Source organism: Rattus rattus, chromosome 9, assembly GCF_011064425.1.
Source record: "Rattus rattus isolate New Zealand chromosome 9, Rrattus_CSIRO_v1, whole genome shotgun sequence".
NCBI lineage: Eukaryota > Metazoa > Chordata > Mammalia > Rodentia > Muridae > Rattus > Rattus rattus.
In genome coordinates, this window is record NC_046162.1 from 1,227,933 (window position 1) to 1,242,943 (window position 15,011).

Sequence of the window (15,011 nt, forward strand, 5' to 3'; positions counted from 1 at the left end):
CCAACCAACCAACCAACCAACCAACCAAGACTGTGAGGTCATTCCCTCAGTCAATGGGTGAAAGGCTTGTGTGAGGATAAAAACCTGTTGAATTTCCTGCTTGAAATGCCCACCTTTCTGCTTTTGATCAGAAAGAAAGTTTTGCCATGTTGAGGAACTTTTTGAAACCCTGAAATTAATTTCTAGCACAGCCACTTAAAGCAAGAGCAAACGAGACTTCACTTACCCCTTCCTGCTCAACAGAAGGCCATCCTCACAGCTTACTGCACAGACACAGGGACAAGGGAGGGGAATGACATGGAAATTTTGTCTTTAGTATCTCTTACCAGATTTTTAGTTTTAAAAGGGAAGGAATTTCTTTACTGGTCCCTACGGACCCAGTATAGCATTTTTTTTTTTAAAAGAGCAAACCGAGATGATCTACCTGGATTCCCATGTAGCTTCCAGCATTTATGATACATACTTGTTATCTTCAAGGTTGCCTTGAAGTTGCTACGCTTGGCCAGTGAAGTTACCAGGACAAGCAAACACACATACTTCACTCTGGGCCAGGGGATGAAAGGGTCCTGAGGGACAAGTAAGGAACAAAGTTCAAGAAGATGAAAACTACTTGTTCAGTTTAGCTTGTAAAAGTTGATTACTTGGGAGTCTGAGGCATACATAGTAAGGTTGGTTATATTGTTTTCTTAAAGGCAGGATAAATTTAAACAAGTTGAGTACACAGTTTTAAATGGTCTCAAAGCATTGGTGGCAAGGCTGGGCAAAAGCTAAGGTTCTGAAGATGAGGTGATGAGGCATTTCCAGAGACCATTCCCATAGCAGCTATGGCTGAGTGGCATCAGGATATAAAGGGACAAGCCAAGGGGCTCAGTCCACAGAGCACAGGTAAGGAAGGAGCAGAGAACCAGTCTGGGCGCAGGCGGAGAGGCCCAATGGGGAAAGGGAGAATGGGTTGAGCCAGCTAGAGACTGAACCATGGAAGATGGATGGAGGGCTTTGGAATAGGGAGTTTCTCAAGGTGCAACTTCAGACTATGGGAGCCCAGCATCGTATAACAACATGGGGCCTACTGTTAATCAGAATGTTAGCACAGTGACGTTGTGGTGTGTGTCTGTGTGTGGGAGTTCTCAGAGTGTGGGGAAGCCATCCCTGGGCTCTGCTGAAGCCTCTTGAGCCCATGAGAGATGAGGGTTTCCTGAATGCTCCCTTCTCTCAACCTGGGATATGGGGACCTCTTACCTCTGATGTCTTTTTCTCAGAGCCTCGCAAAAATCTCACCATCTCCCTGCAGCTTCTAAGTGCCAGATTGTGCCCCAAACCCTCAGGAGCCATGCTGCTGTTGGTGACCCTGGCTCTCCTTGCCGGTCCCACCTGCAGAGCCCAGAGTGAGTACCTGAGATTCCTTTGGGGCCTTCACCTCCCAAGTCACGTCCTAAGCATAAGGGCCTCTGTGGGAGGGAGGGGTCCTCGACGCTCTCACGATGCCTCACTTTCAGATATTCTGGGGAACAATGTCGGCACCTATTTCTATGTTGCTGGTGAAGAGCATGGGCAACTTAGGGGCCTGCGGATATTCTTATCGGTAATAGACCTCATCAAAGGGTGAGTAGGACTCTGGTCCCTACAGCATCCCTCACTTGGGCACACTTCCTGTGGCTTATTTAGAACCCTGACCTGAGCGAGCCTCCTTATGGCAGGAATACCCAGGCTTGGGACACTGGACACTAGGGACGCAGCTGGAGAGGGACCTCCAACCTTCTTGTTCAAAAAGGATCATAGAGGCTTGAAGGGTTCCTCTTCCAGCGGGTTCTGGTGGCTTTAGTGCCTCTTGGTGGTGACAGAAACTGCTCACATGTCTGAAAGGCAGCCCTGTCTTCACAGGACATACAATGTGAGTGCTGCTGCACTCTGTGCCTTCGCTCTGCTGTAGAAAGGCAGCCATTCCCTTGGGACAGGCCAGGTCTTGACTCTCCTCCCCAGTGTCTGACTGGAGATCTGGGGTTCTCCCAGAGTGTGGCTGAGGCCTTGTGTTACTGTTGCCAAGTAACTGTTGGTAAATGCAAACACAGTGCCCCAAGAATAATAGACTTCCAGAGGAACACTGAAGATTCTTTTAGTGTGTCCCCTGTGCAATATTGTGGTTATCTTAATCCTTAAAAAATGAGATGTTGGGTGAGTGGGGAGAGGGCTCAGTGGATAAAGTCTTTGCTGTGCAACTATGAGGCCCTAAGTTTGGATCCCTGGAACCCATGTGAAAGCTGAGAGCAGCAGCACAGGACGGTACCCCTAAACTGTGGGAGCAGAGACAGGGGGAGCCTGGACGGCCCCCTGGCCTGAGTCTTACCCAAAAGGCGATTCTAGCTTCCCTTGGAGGCTCTGCCTAAAACCATGAGGGGTGTGCCTGGGGACGTGGCAGGGAAAGGGAGAAAGAGCATTGGCTCTGCAAACTCGAAGACCTGGGTTCAGATTTCCAGAAGCCACATTAGAGGAAAAGGAGCCTGGGGGAAGGAGGTGGCTGTTAGCTGAGCACTGGGGTGGGGGTACAGGGAGCTCCCAGGAGCCCTGGCCAGCCAGTCCAGCTGTAACACTGAGCTCCCACTCAGTGAGAAACCCTGTGTCCCCACACTAAGGCAGGTAGTCATGGACGAAGACACTCGGTGCCCAACTGTAGCCTCTACATGCTCACACATGCATCCTAGATAGGCACACAGACACATGCAGAGCACACACACACACACACACATACACAGGCACATGCCCAGGGGGAGAGTGATCAAGGAAAACACACACATACAAGGGCAAGCACACATGCATGCATCATCTACAGACACAGGTCATCTTGACAACACGGATACAACACGGATACACTCTTTATTATTTTATGTTACTGGTGGCTGAACTTACCACCTTCTACCTCCACTAAGGACTTGGCATATATGGTCCTACATGGATAAACATACACAAATACATGCACATACATGTGCACAAAATCAATAATAAATCAACGGCAAAAATGACCAAACAAACCATGTAACGGGAGTGTAGTGTACTGAAAATTACTCATGGCTATCTGAAATTCTAATTGTACTGGACATCCTTCCCGCATTCTGTCTGGAGGCTGATTTGATAGGCTTCTTACCTTGTAAGGAAAGAAAGAAGTTGGCATTAGGAACAGTCCAGAAGACTTGGGGTGGTCATGTCACTTCTTAGCTCAGTAGAACATCTTCATGGCTCCCCTGGTCCCCCCTGTTCCTCTCTCCCTGACTACACAAGCAGACAAGAGCCTGTCTCTCTGGTCTTTGCTCATAAGATCCATCTCATGTGGTCTGATCTTTGCAGTGTGGCTCCTGCCTCACTTGGGGCGGATAAGGTAGAGGGCTCCAGAGGGGAAGCTATGAGTTGGGCAGAGCCTGGCAAACCTTCCAGCTCAGGGTGGGTGCAGTAGCAGACACAGCTGCCCTGGTGCAGATGCCTGACCTGGGCCAGAACTATGAGGAGGGCTGTTTCTGTGAGAAGAAGGATCCAGGCTGGCACATGAGAGCTGGGCACTTCTGGAGACTGAGCTGTAGACCAGAAAGCAGAGTAGGATGCAGATGTGAGAAAGAACGGGTGTCCCTGAGGTGTCCCTGTTGACTCGATCTCTCTCCAGCATCCAGCTGCGGTTTGGTGGTAACTGGAGTGACGTGTACGGATCCCGGTCACTAAAATATAAAGAGTTCCTTCTGGAGGATGGAGAGCACGTGACACAGGTGAGCGGCACCAGAAAGCTCTGCCTGACTTCCCTGAGCTTAACTACTGACAAGGGGCGAGCAGTCACCTTTGGTGTTAGACGTGGCTTCTCCTTTAATGAAAGTGGTGGTTCAGATAAGTATCTAGTGACTGTCAATGGTCTGTATGCACCGGGCCTCTGCCTTAATGGGATGGGCTTCAAATGGAAAAATATTCATGATGACGTTGACAACAATGATGATGACAAGGAAGATGATGATGATGAACATGATAAGGACAATGAGGAAGACCATGGTGATAAAGACAATGACAAAGATGATGATGATGACAAGGAAGATGACAACAAGGAAGATGTTGATGATGAAAGAGATGACAAAGATGATGAGGAGGAGGAGGATGAACAGAAAGATGATGATGACAATGATGATGAAGACGATGGCAAAGATGATGATGGTGGTGGTGGTGATGACGACGACGGTGATGAGGAAGAAGAGTAGCATGTTCAGAGCTCAGCCCTGCATCCCCGCATTCCACCACCTCCTCTCAGCCAAGCTTACCCACTCACAGGGACCAATAGACCAGGTGACCCTGGGCTGGAGTAGGCAAAGTCCAAATGCCCTTTATCTCTCTGTCCAATAAAGTATGTGCATCTACGTGAGCCTGAGTGGTTGGTCCTCATCACCAAATGGGATTCCCAAGAACTTCCTTTACCTCCCCACTTTTTGGACCTACACCCGTACACTGAGTTAGGGTTTGCACAGAGAGACCCTTGGTCAACTCAGCAGGACCAAGGTCTCCAGAATGAGGTCAGAACCAGCCACTGCCTGTCTCAAAGAAGCCCAGGGCTATGAGGAGAGCTCAGTGTGTGCGGACCAAAGCTGTCAGCGACTGACTCTGCAGTGTTTCTGTCCTCTCCCTTCTGTCCCAGACACTAATCCCCCTTAGAAAGCAAGGCTACCTGGAAAGTGTTCCCCACCTAACTGGGGATTAAACCTAGGGCGTCCTGTATGCCAGAAAAGTGCTCTTCATCGCTTCTCGGCCTTTTGGCTAAGATCAAGTGTAGAAAAGTGCTCTTCAACTGAGCCACATTCTTAGCTTACACTTCTGTCTGTCTGTCTGTCTATCTATCTATCTATCTATCTATCTATCTATCTATCTATCCATCTATCTATGAGACAGGCTTTCACATAGCCCTAGCTGGCCTACAACCAAGAATGACCAGCCTGCTTGGCATAGAAAACAAGTTTCATCGAGCCAGGCTCAGGCCATCTTCAACAGCCGTGCTAGTCAGCATCTTGGAGGCCTGCCCTGGTCAGGAGAGGTCTCCAGCCAATCGCCTTGGCTTCCTTCCTCCCCTCACAGCGGCAGGGCCACACTCTGAAGAGTTTTAGAAATGAGTCTCGCAGATACTCCAATTTTGATTATAATATCTCTGGCAGCAAGGGGATAGGGCCATATATTTCAGGCCAATGAGTGTAAATTTCAATGAATGCAGCTGTGACAGATGTGGCACCTTTGTGAGAGGTGTAAGGTGATGCTCATGCCAAGGGAAGTTTGCAGAAGAGGGTGACACAAAGGAGAAGAACTTTCTCCTCCATCTCAGTTAAGTGTATTCCCTGACTGTGGTCCATGGACTCCAGGCCACTGCAACCTTCAATCAGCACTTATAACTAAATAAACTGGGACTGGAGAGATGGCTCAGTGGTTGAGAGCACCGACTGCTCTTCCAGAGATCCTGAGTTCAAATCCCAGCCACTACATGGTGGCTCACAACCATCTGTAATGGGATCTGATGCCCTCTTCTTGTGTGTCTGAGGCAGTGAAGGTGAAATAAATATAAACAAACAAACAAACCGGGCAGGGCAGCCCGGCCCTATAATCCAAGCTACTTGAGAGACTGAGGCAGGAGGATTCAGAGCTTATAACCTGGCTAAGCTTCTTACTGAGGCCCTGCCTCAAATGTTTTTTTTTTTAAAACATTTTAATTTTGGCAGTTTAAAAAGAATTATTAACTTCTATTTTTGCATTCACATGAGTGTTGCCTGGGTGTATATATGTCTCCTTCAGAGTTTTAATTCTTTTAACGTGAGAGAGCAAGAGAGGGGCAGTGTGGGGGGTTGGGGGTCTGGACAGCTGGCTCTCTTAAGCTCTGACTTCTCACAGCAGACCTGGTGTGGCTGCTGCACCCACATGGGGAAGCTCACTCCCTTCTGTAGCTCCAGCTTCAGGGGATCTGACGCCCTCTTCTGGCACTAAGTGTACATGTGCTACACATATGCACAGGCAGCCAAATGCTCACACGCACTTTATAAAAAGAAAGAAGAGAGGCTGAGACAGACGGCCATGTTGGCCCACGCCTGCCATGCTAGACTTTGGTAGAGGTAGGCGATCAGGAGTTCAAGTCTACTGCGTTAGTTGGGGTGCGCTACAGTGGCAGAACTGACAGAATGAACCTCTCCTCCCATGTGTACATATACAACAGGGACTTCTTACGGAGGCTGAGAGGCTGTGGTGCAACTAATCCAACAACAGCCGTGAAAGGGAAAATCCAAGAATCCAGAAGTTACCCAGCCCACGCGGCTGGATGTCTGCATGGGTTTTCAGTAGACCCTGGAATCCCAAAGAAGTAGGCTCTGATGCAGTGAAGGAATGCACTAGATGGAGGAGAGCTACGTGTTGGCTATTTAAAAAGAGCTGCCTTCCTAGGAGATCTATTATTTTTTTTTTAACCAATGAGAGTTGAATCCAAGTTACACACACACACACACACACACACACACACACACACACATACACACACACACACGTGCGTGCGCACTAAAGAAGAGTTGAATCAGATATATACATATATGTATGTATTTTTATTATAAGCCTTTTGTTATAAGTTTAAAGCCAATTTTATTACAAATATTACAGATTTTTGAACCATACACAACTGCACTTGGGAATCCTGAGACAGAACTTACAGTTTTTTTTTTGTTTTTTTTTCGGAGCTGGGGACGGAACCCAGGGCCTTGCGCTTCCTAGGCAAGCGCTCTACCACTGAGCTAAATCCCCAACCCCTAGAACTTACAGTTTTAAGGAACTATTTTTCAGAGAACAGCACAGAGAAGGATTGAAGATGAAAGATTTTTAAGAGTGAGAAGCAGAACCTTCTTTTTTTTTAAATTTTTTTAAAAGATTTTGTTTATTTACTTATTTTATATATAAGTACACTGTAGCTGTCTTCAGACACACCAGAAGAGGGCATCAGATCCCATTACAGATGGCTGTGAGCTACCATGTGGTTGCTGGGATTTGAACTCAGGGCCTCTGGAAGAGCAGTCAGTGCTCCTAACCACTGAGCCATCTCTCCAGCCCCCCTTTTTTCCCCTTCTTTCTTTTTCTTTTTTTTTTTTTCTGGAGTTGAGGACCCAACCCACGGCCTTTAGCTTGCTAGGCAAGCGCTGTACCACTGAGCTAAATCCCCAACCCCCCCCCGATAACCAACTTTGGGATCACTTGCTTATGTGCAGACAGAAGTTGTCAGAATCTTGGAGAATTTGGAAATTGAGTGTGCCAATGTTTTGGCCATAGATCTGTAGTGAGGCCACGCTGCAGTCGTAAAATCCAGTCCATGGAAGGAGAGGGAGAGAAAGCAGGGAGAGGGAAGCAGTCATTGAGGACTGTAGAGTCAAACCTTGTGGATAGCAGAAGCCAGTGGTTCTTACCTCAGGAGAGTCAGGGCAGCAGACACTGCAGGGGAGAACGGGTATGGGCCGGGTCTATGCAGGCCGCAGTTGTCCTACTCCTATGCTTTCTCCAGCTCCTGCTAGGTCAGGTTCCAGATCGCAAGTTACAGCAAACTTATGGTTCCACCAATAATAACCTAAAGACAGGACATTAACACAGGATGTCAGGAGGCCAGACAGAAACAAACAGGGCTTGGGGCAGAGAAAAGAGAAATAGGGAATTTCTCTCTCTCTCTCTCTCTCTCTCTCTCCTCTCTCCTCCCTCCCCCTCCTCTCTCCTCCCCTCTCTCTCTCTCTCTCTCTCTCTCTCTCTCTCTCTCTCTCTCTCTCTCCCGCACCTCCCCCCTTTTTTTTTTTTTTTTTTTTGATTCAGTAAAGTTTTATTTTCCCAAATGTGCAGCTGATTGAACCTGTTCATGCATCTTCACCAGCCACTGGGGCGTCACCACCCTTTGAGTTTCTGGTGTAAATTACTTAGGCTCTGTACTTTGAAACCAGCTTCCTAAGTCCTTTACTAAGTAGGTCCTGAAGGGCTGCCCTGGCCACGGAACCTCAGATCTCCAGTCTCTCGGAGACCACAGCTGGAGTAATAAATTATACTTGGAGACTTCCTTACAGAGTTTGTCCTACGTAGCTTTGTCAAACAGGATGAGGTTGTTCAGCTTGTCCCGAACTTTGCCTTGGGCCACTTCTTTTTGGCCTCGCCTCCAGCTTTATTTACTGGGTCTTTGTCTTTTTGGGCTGACTTTTCAGCATCTTTCTTGTTGTTGTTGTCATCTTTGGGCCATTGGTAAAGGTGTAACCTCATTTACAGTGGAGACCCCTGGATACTGAAGAGGAGGGACACGTGGGACAGCAGTCAGGACAGCAGGAGGGGTGGAGCAGGGCACACAGAGACACTGTAGGCTGCAGGTGGCAGAGCTAAGCAGGTAGGACGGCTGGCACAGGAGGCCAGAGGGTCATTCATGAGTGAGTTCCAGATATTGGACACTGAGCTACAGAATTTGGATTTGCACTACTGGACTTTTGTTTTGCTTTTAATATGAGTGTTCCTATGCAGTGCATCCTCCTGCTTGGAATAAAAGTATGTGTGTGTGTGTGTGTGTGTGTGTGTGTGTGTGTGTGTGTGTGTGTATGTGTGTGTGTGTGTCTGTGTGTGTGTGTGTGTGTGTGTGTGTGTGAGTGTGTGTGTGTGAGTGTGTGTGTCTATGTATGTGTGTGTGTGTGTGGTGTGTATGGTGTGTGTGTGTCTGTGTGTGTCTCTGTGTGTCTCTGTGTGTGTGTGTCTGTGTGTGTGTGTGTGGTGTGTGTGTGGTGTGTGTGTGGTGTGTGTGTGTGTGTGTGTGGTATGTCTGTGTCTGTGTATGTGTGTGTGGTATGTGTGTGGTGTGTCTGTGTGTTTGTGTGTGTGTGTGTGTGTGTTTGTGTGTGTTTTTGTGTGTGGTGTGTGTGGAGTGTGGTGTCTGTGTGTGTGTGTGTGTGTGTGTGTGTGTGTGTTTTTGTTTGTGTGTGTGTGTGTGTGTGTGTGTGTGTGTGTGTGTGTGTGTGTGTGTGTGTGTGTGTGTGTGTGTGTGTGTGTGTGTGTGTGTGTGTGTTTTTGTGTGTGGTGTGGTGTGTGTGTGTGTGTGTGTTTTTGTGTGTTTGTTTGTGTGTGTTTGTGTGTGTGTGTGTGTGTGTTTGTGTGTGTGTGTGTGTGTGTGTGTGTGTGTGTGTGTGTGTGTGTGTGTGTCTGTGTGTGTGTGTGTGTGTCTGTGTGTGTGTCTGTGTGTGTCTGTGTGTGTGTCTGTGTGTGTCTGTGTGTGTGTCTGTGTGTGTGTGTGTGTCTGTGTGTGTGTGTGTGTGTCTGTGTGTGTCTGTGTGTGTGTGTGTTTTGCCAGCATGTATGTATGTGCACCACATGCATTCCTGGTGCTGGACTAGATCAGAGAACGTATCAGAGTCCTAGAACTGGAGTTACAGATTGCTGTGAGCTGTCACTGGCTGCTGGGATGGAATCCTGTGTCCTCTGCAAGAGGAGCAAGTGTTCTTCAGATCTGAGTCACCTCTCCAATCAATTATTCATAGCTTGTTTGTTCAGGGTCAAGAGTCTTTGAATATTTACAGAGACATCAAATTTGTAAAGTAGTGAAATTTTTTTTAAAGACCGTGGGACTTTAAAATCGGGTTGTGCTACTTTATGTTGTGATAGGAACATAAAGTCAAGGGAACAAGAAATAAAAGATTGTGACTTAAAGTGATTGTTTGTATGTGGAGTTGACAAGGGATGGAATGTCCTGCTTAGTTAGCTTAAGGTGTCAACTTGACACAGTCCAGAGTTGTGTGAGGAAGCCTCAAGGGAGAAATTGTCTAGATCAGATTGTCGTGTGGGCACATCTGTGAGGCATTGTTCTGATGTAATGTGGGAGGGCCCAGCCCACTGTGGGTGGAGCTATCGGACAGGTAGTCCTGGGTATTATTTTAGAAAGCTAACTCTGTGATGGGTGTGGTGACATTTGCCTTAAATCCCAGCACCCTGGAGGCAGAGGCGAGTGGACCTCTGGGTTTGAGGTCAGCCTTGTGTACAGAGCAAGTTCCAGGAGAGCTAGGCCCATAGGAGTTCCTTGATTTGTTTATGAGGCTGGCATCAAACTCAGAGATCCGTCTGCCTCTGCCTCCCAAGTGCTGGGATTAAAGGTGTGCACCATCACCACCTGGCTGAGATATCCTGTCTTGAAAATAAGAAAAAAGCTTCTAGATGCAGGACAGAAAGCAAGCCAGTCAGCCATGTGCCTCTGTGGTTCCTGCCCTGACTTCCCTCGGGATTAGAAGTAGAACCAGATTTGATGGCTGATCTCGGCTGTCAACTGGACTCCATATGGAACCAAGTAAAACCCAAGCAGCTGGGCGAGCCTGGGAGAGGCTTCTTGATCATATGACTGAGGTGGGGAGACCCACCTTAAAACCGGGACACACCCTTCTGGTAGCAGCCCATGCCGAAACACGGAGGAAGGAAGACTTTGCTTTTTGTCTGCTTGCCCTAACTCTTGCTGGCAGGTTCATCTGTCCTGTGGCTGAGGCATGACTCCACAGGTAGAAGAACTTACTTCTCTGGAATTCCAACATAGACTGAAGACCAGAACCCTCTGGGACTCTTCTGGGACTCCAGCCCCAGACGGAGACTTTGAAACATTCAGTTTCATGGACTGAACAACTTCCAAATTATTTTCCTTTCTATCATGAGACAGTCGTTATTGTTGGACAATCCAGACAACAACCTGTAACCATACTAATAAATACAGACATAAACACACACACACACACACACACACACACACACACACACACACACACACGGGGTAGAGAAAAAGAGACAGACAGACAGAGACACAAATGCTTTTAGTTTGATTCCTTCTCACAAAATCTCTTTAGAAACTCCTGGAAAATATAGGTGAAATGAACTACTTCTTGCTTCTGCCATGGTTTAGAACAATATACATATATTTGTTATATATTATATATATTGTTATATATTATATATATTGTTATATATTATATATATTGTTATATATTATATATGTTATATATTATATATTATATAATAATATATTATATATTATATATTTTATATATATATAAAATTTGGGCTGCGCATGGTGGCTCATGTCTTTTATCCAAGTACTTAGAAAACAGAAAACAGAAGATCTTTGTGAGTTCAAGAACAGCCCAGTCTATAAAGTAAGTTCCAGGCCAAACTAAGGCCATACAATAAAACACTATTATACAACAACAACAACAACAACAACAGCAACAACAACAACAACAACAGCAACACCCTATATTTTACTTCCAACACTAAATGGAGCCAAGCAGTAATGGATAAACAGCCGTGGTGCATGGTGATGTGACACTAAGTCTTCCAGTTCCTTCTTATTTTTACTACAGGTTTTATGCTCAAAGCCTATGCTCTGGCAGGTCCAAAAACACTGGCTTTGCTGTCTGTTCCTAGCAGCCCATTACAGAGTCAACTAGTGGTGAAAAAAATGGAAGGCCTGTGTGCAGCCGCCTGCTCAGCCCTGAGGGGAAGGGAAGGGACTGTCAGAAAGGCTTCCTGGAGAACCAGTCCTCTGAGGGAGGACCAGCTGAGTCAGGGAAGAGGGTATCCCAAGGAAGGATAATCACAGCCAGGGCAGAGCCAGACAGTCACGGAGACAGATTTCCACACCACAACTCTCACAGTCCCCCACCAGCCTGCTTACAGGAGATTTTGTGAGAAGGAATCAAACTAAAAGCATTTTGAATAAAACTTCCATTTGCAATAGGGGTCAAATGCGTTTAGGTTCCCAAGGCCTCCCTGGGTGGCTGACATGTTGTTTGGTAGAGAGAGACACGCACATAGCTAACTGATGTCGTGGCGATGGGAACAGACAGGATAAATGCACACAAAAGACATGTTCCTAAGGAAGACGCCTGTCCTCAATCCTGGTGGGTAGGATAATGGAACGGTAACATACCACAGGTGTCTGTGGATTCAGCCTTTATCTCTCTGTAGCATCTTGGCTTGGGGTCACAGTTCAGTCCCTGGGTCTGCTCTACGGCCCTGATCAATCACTATGTAATATTTTGTCATCTGCTTAAATAGTTATTGTCTTAGTCAGGGTTTCTATTCCTGCACAAACATAATGACCAAGAAGCAAGTTGGGGAGGAAAGGGTTTATTCAGCTCACACTTCCACACTGCTGTTCATCACCAAAGGAAGTCAGGACTGGAACTCAAGCAGGTCAGGAAGCAGGAGATGATGCAGAGGCCATGGAGGGATATTACTTACTGGCTTGCTTCCCCTGGCTTGCTCAGCTTGCTTTCTTATAGAACCCAGGACCACCAGCCCAGGGATGATACCACCCACAGTGGGCTGGGCCCTCCTCCCTTGATCACTAATTGAGAAAGTGCCTTACAGCTGGGTCTCATGAAGGCCTTTCCACAACTGAGGCTCCTTTTTCTGTGATAACTGGCTTGTGCCAAGTTGACACACAAAGCCAGCCAGTACAGTTACTACGATGAAAGTTCAAAGATACACTCAGCTGCCGAGCCTGTGCCGTCCTTGGCTGGCAGGTTTTGCTGCATAATTCAAATAAAGGTCCTGCTTTGCTGGACTCTTGTGTCTGCTTGAGTCGTTTTGGTTTTCAGACACCAATAATTCACATAAACATCGTTCTCTTTTCTTTACTTCTATTTTTATATCTTGGGGAGGGGAGGCTGAGAACATGTGTTAGACGTTAAGAGCAAACACATTAAAGAAGTCTCGTTTGCCTATAACCAGATCCAGGTGATCTAATTATCTTCCCACCTCTAGGGACCCCTGCACTCACTTGCATGGACCCAATCAGACACAATTATACACATGATTTCAAATTTCAAAAATTATTATAAATTCTTTTTCAGACTGAGAGGTAAGCCCAGGGCCTTGTGCAGACTATGTACGAACTTCTCCATGAACTATAGCCCTGCCTTTGTTTGTTTGTTTGTTTGTTTGTGTTTGAGACTGGATTACAAACCTAGACTGACCTTCGAACTGGCTAGCTGAGGGTAACTGTGCTGGATGTTCTTGATGGTAACTTGACTCCTTTTAGGATGAATTACAATCCAGAAATGGAGTCCTCCTGAGAGAGGAACCTTCTGCTCAGTTTGAAGAGGACGAATCCACTTCTAGGGGAGCTGTTGAGGCAGAAAGACACACACACACTTCTGGTCCAGAGCTCACGGCAGGAAGACTCACCTTGATTCTGCCCCACACCTTCTGCTGGAAGCCTATTTAAGGACGTGGGGAAAGGACGCTTCTGCCCTTGCCTGTCCTCGCCTTCCCCAAGTCCATTCCTTCACTGCATCAGAGCCTACTTCTTTGGGATTCCAGGGTCTACTGAAAACCCATGCAGACATCCAGCCGCGTGGGCTGGGTAACTTCTGGATTCTTGGATTTTCCCTATCACGGCTGTTGTTGGATTAGTTGCATCACAGCCTCTCAGCCTCTGTAAGAAGTCCCTGTTGTATATGTACACATAGGAGGAGAGGTTCATTCTGTCAGTTCTGCCACTGTAGCGCACCCCAACTAACGCAGTAGACTTGAACTCCTGATCGCCTACCTCTACCAAAGTCTAGCATGGCAGGCGTGGGCCAACATGGCCGTCTGTCTCAGCCTCTCTTCTTTCTTTTTATAAAGTGCGTGTGAGCATTTGGCTGCATGTGCATATGTGTAGCACATGTACACTTAGTGCCAGAAGAGGGCGTCAGATCCCCTGAAGCTGGAGCTACAGAAGGGAGTGAGCTTCCCCATGTGGGTGCAGCAGCCACACCAGGTCTGCTGTGAGAAGTCAGAGCTTAAGAGAGCCAGCTGTCCAGACCCCCAACCCCCCACACTGCCCCTCTCTTGCTCTCTCACGTTAAAAGAATTAAAACTCTGAAGGAGACATATATACACCCAGGCAACACTCATGTGAATGCAAAAAATAGAAGTTAATAATTCTTTTAAACTGCCAAAAATTAAAATGTTTTAAAAAAACATTTGAGGCAGGGCCTCAGTAAGAAGCTTAGCCAGGTTATGAGCTCTGAATCCTCCTGCCTCAGTCTCTCAAGTAGCTTGGATTATAGGGCCGGGCTGCCCTGCCAGGTTTGTTTGTTTATATTTATTTCACCTTCACTGCCTCAGACACACAAGAAGAGGGCATCAGATCCCATTACAGATGGTTGTGAGCCACCATGTAGTGGCTGGGATTTGAACTCAGGATCTCTGGAAGAGCAGTCGGTGCTCTCAACCACTGAGCCATCTCTACAGTCCCAGTTTATTTAATTATAAGTGCTGATTGAAGGTTGCAGTGGCCTGGAGTCCATGGACCACAGTCAGGGAATACACTTAACTGAGATGGAGGAGAAAGTTCTTCTCCTTTGTGTCACCCTCTTCTGCAAACTTCCCTTGGCATGAGCATCACCTTACACCTCTCACAAAGGTGCCACATCTGTCACAGCTGCACTTGAAATTTACACTCATTGGCCTGAAATATATGGCCCTATCCCCTTGCTGCCAGAGATATTATAATCAAAATTGGAGTATCTGCGAGACTCATTTCTAAAACTCTTCAGAGTGTGGCCCTGCCGCTGTGAGGGGAGGAAGGAAGCCAAGGCGATTGGCTGGAGACCTCTCCTGACCAGGGCAGGCCTCCAAGATGCTGACTAGCACGGCTGTTGAAGATGGCCTGAGCCTGGCTCGATGAAACTTGTTTTCTATGCCAAGCAGGCTGGTCATTCTTGGTTGTAGACCAGCTAGGGCTATGTGAAGGCCTGTCTCATAGATAGATGGAGAGAGAGAGAGAGAGAGAGAGAGAGAGAGAGAGAGAGAGAGAGAGAGAGAGAGAGAGAGATAGATAGATAGATAGATAGAAAGATAGATAGATAGATAGATAGATAGATAGATAGATAGACAGACAGATGTAAGCTAAGAATGTGGCTCAGTTTAAGAACACTTTTCTGTCATGCAGGAGGCCCTAGGTTTAATCCCCAGTTAGGTGGGAACACCTTTCAGGC

General features: G+C 47.0%; 1 protein-coding gene across 1 annotated transcript; it reads left to right on the forward strand.

The window, feature by feature from the left end:
- The first annotated feature begins 1,330 nt into the window (after nucleotides 1-1,330).
- On the forward strand, nucleotides 1,331-4,387 carry LOC116909488 (prostatic spermine-binding protein). The gene is made up of 3 exons (XM_032913086.1): nucleotides 1,331-1,385; nucleotides 1,497-1,602; nucleotides 3,650-4,387. Exons 1-3 carry the CDS (start codon nucleotides 1,331-1,333, stop codon nucleotides 4,224-4,226), a joined length of 738 nt encoding a protein of 245 aa, XP_032768977.1. The 3' UTR covers nucleotides 4,227-4,387.
- The last annotated feature ends 10,624 nt before the right edge of the window (nucleotides 4,388-15,011 follow it).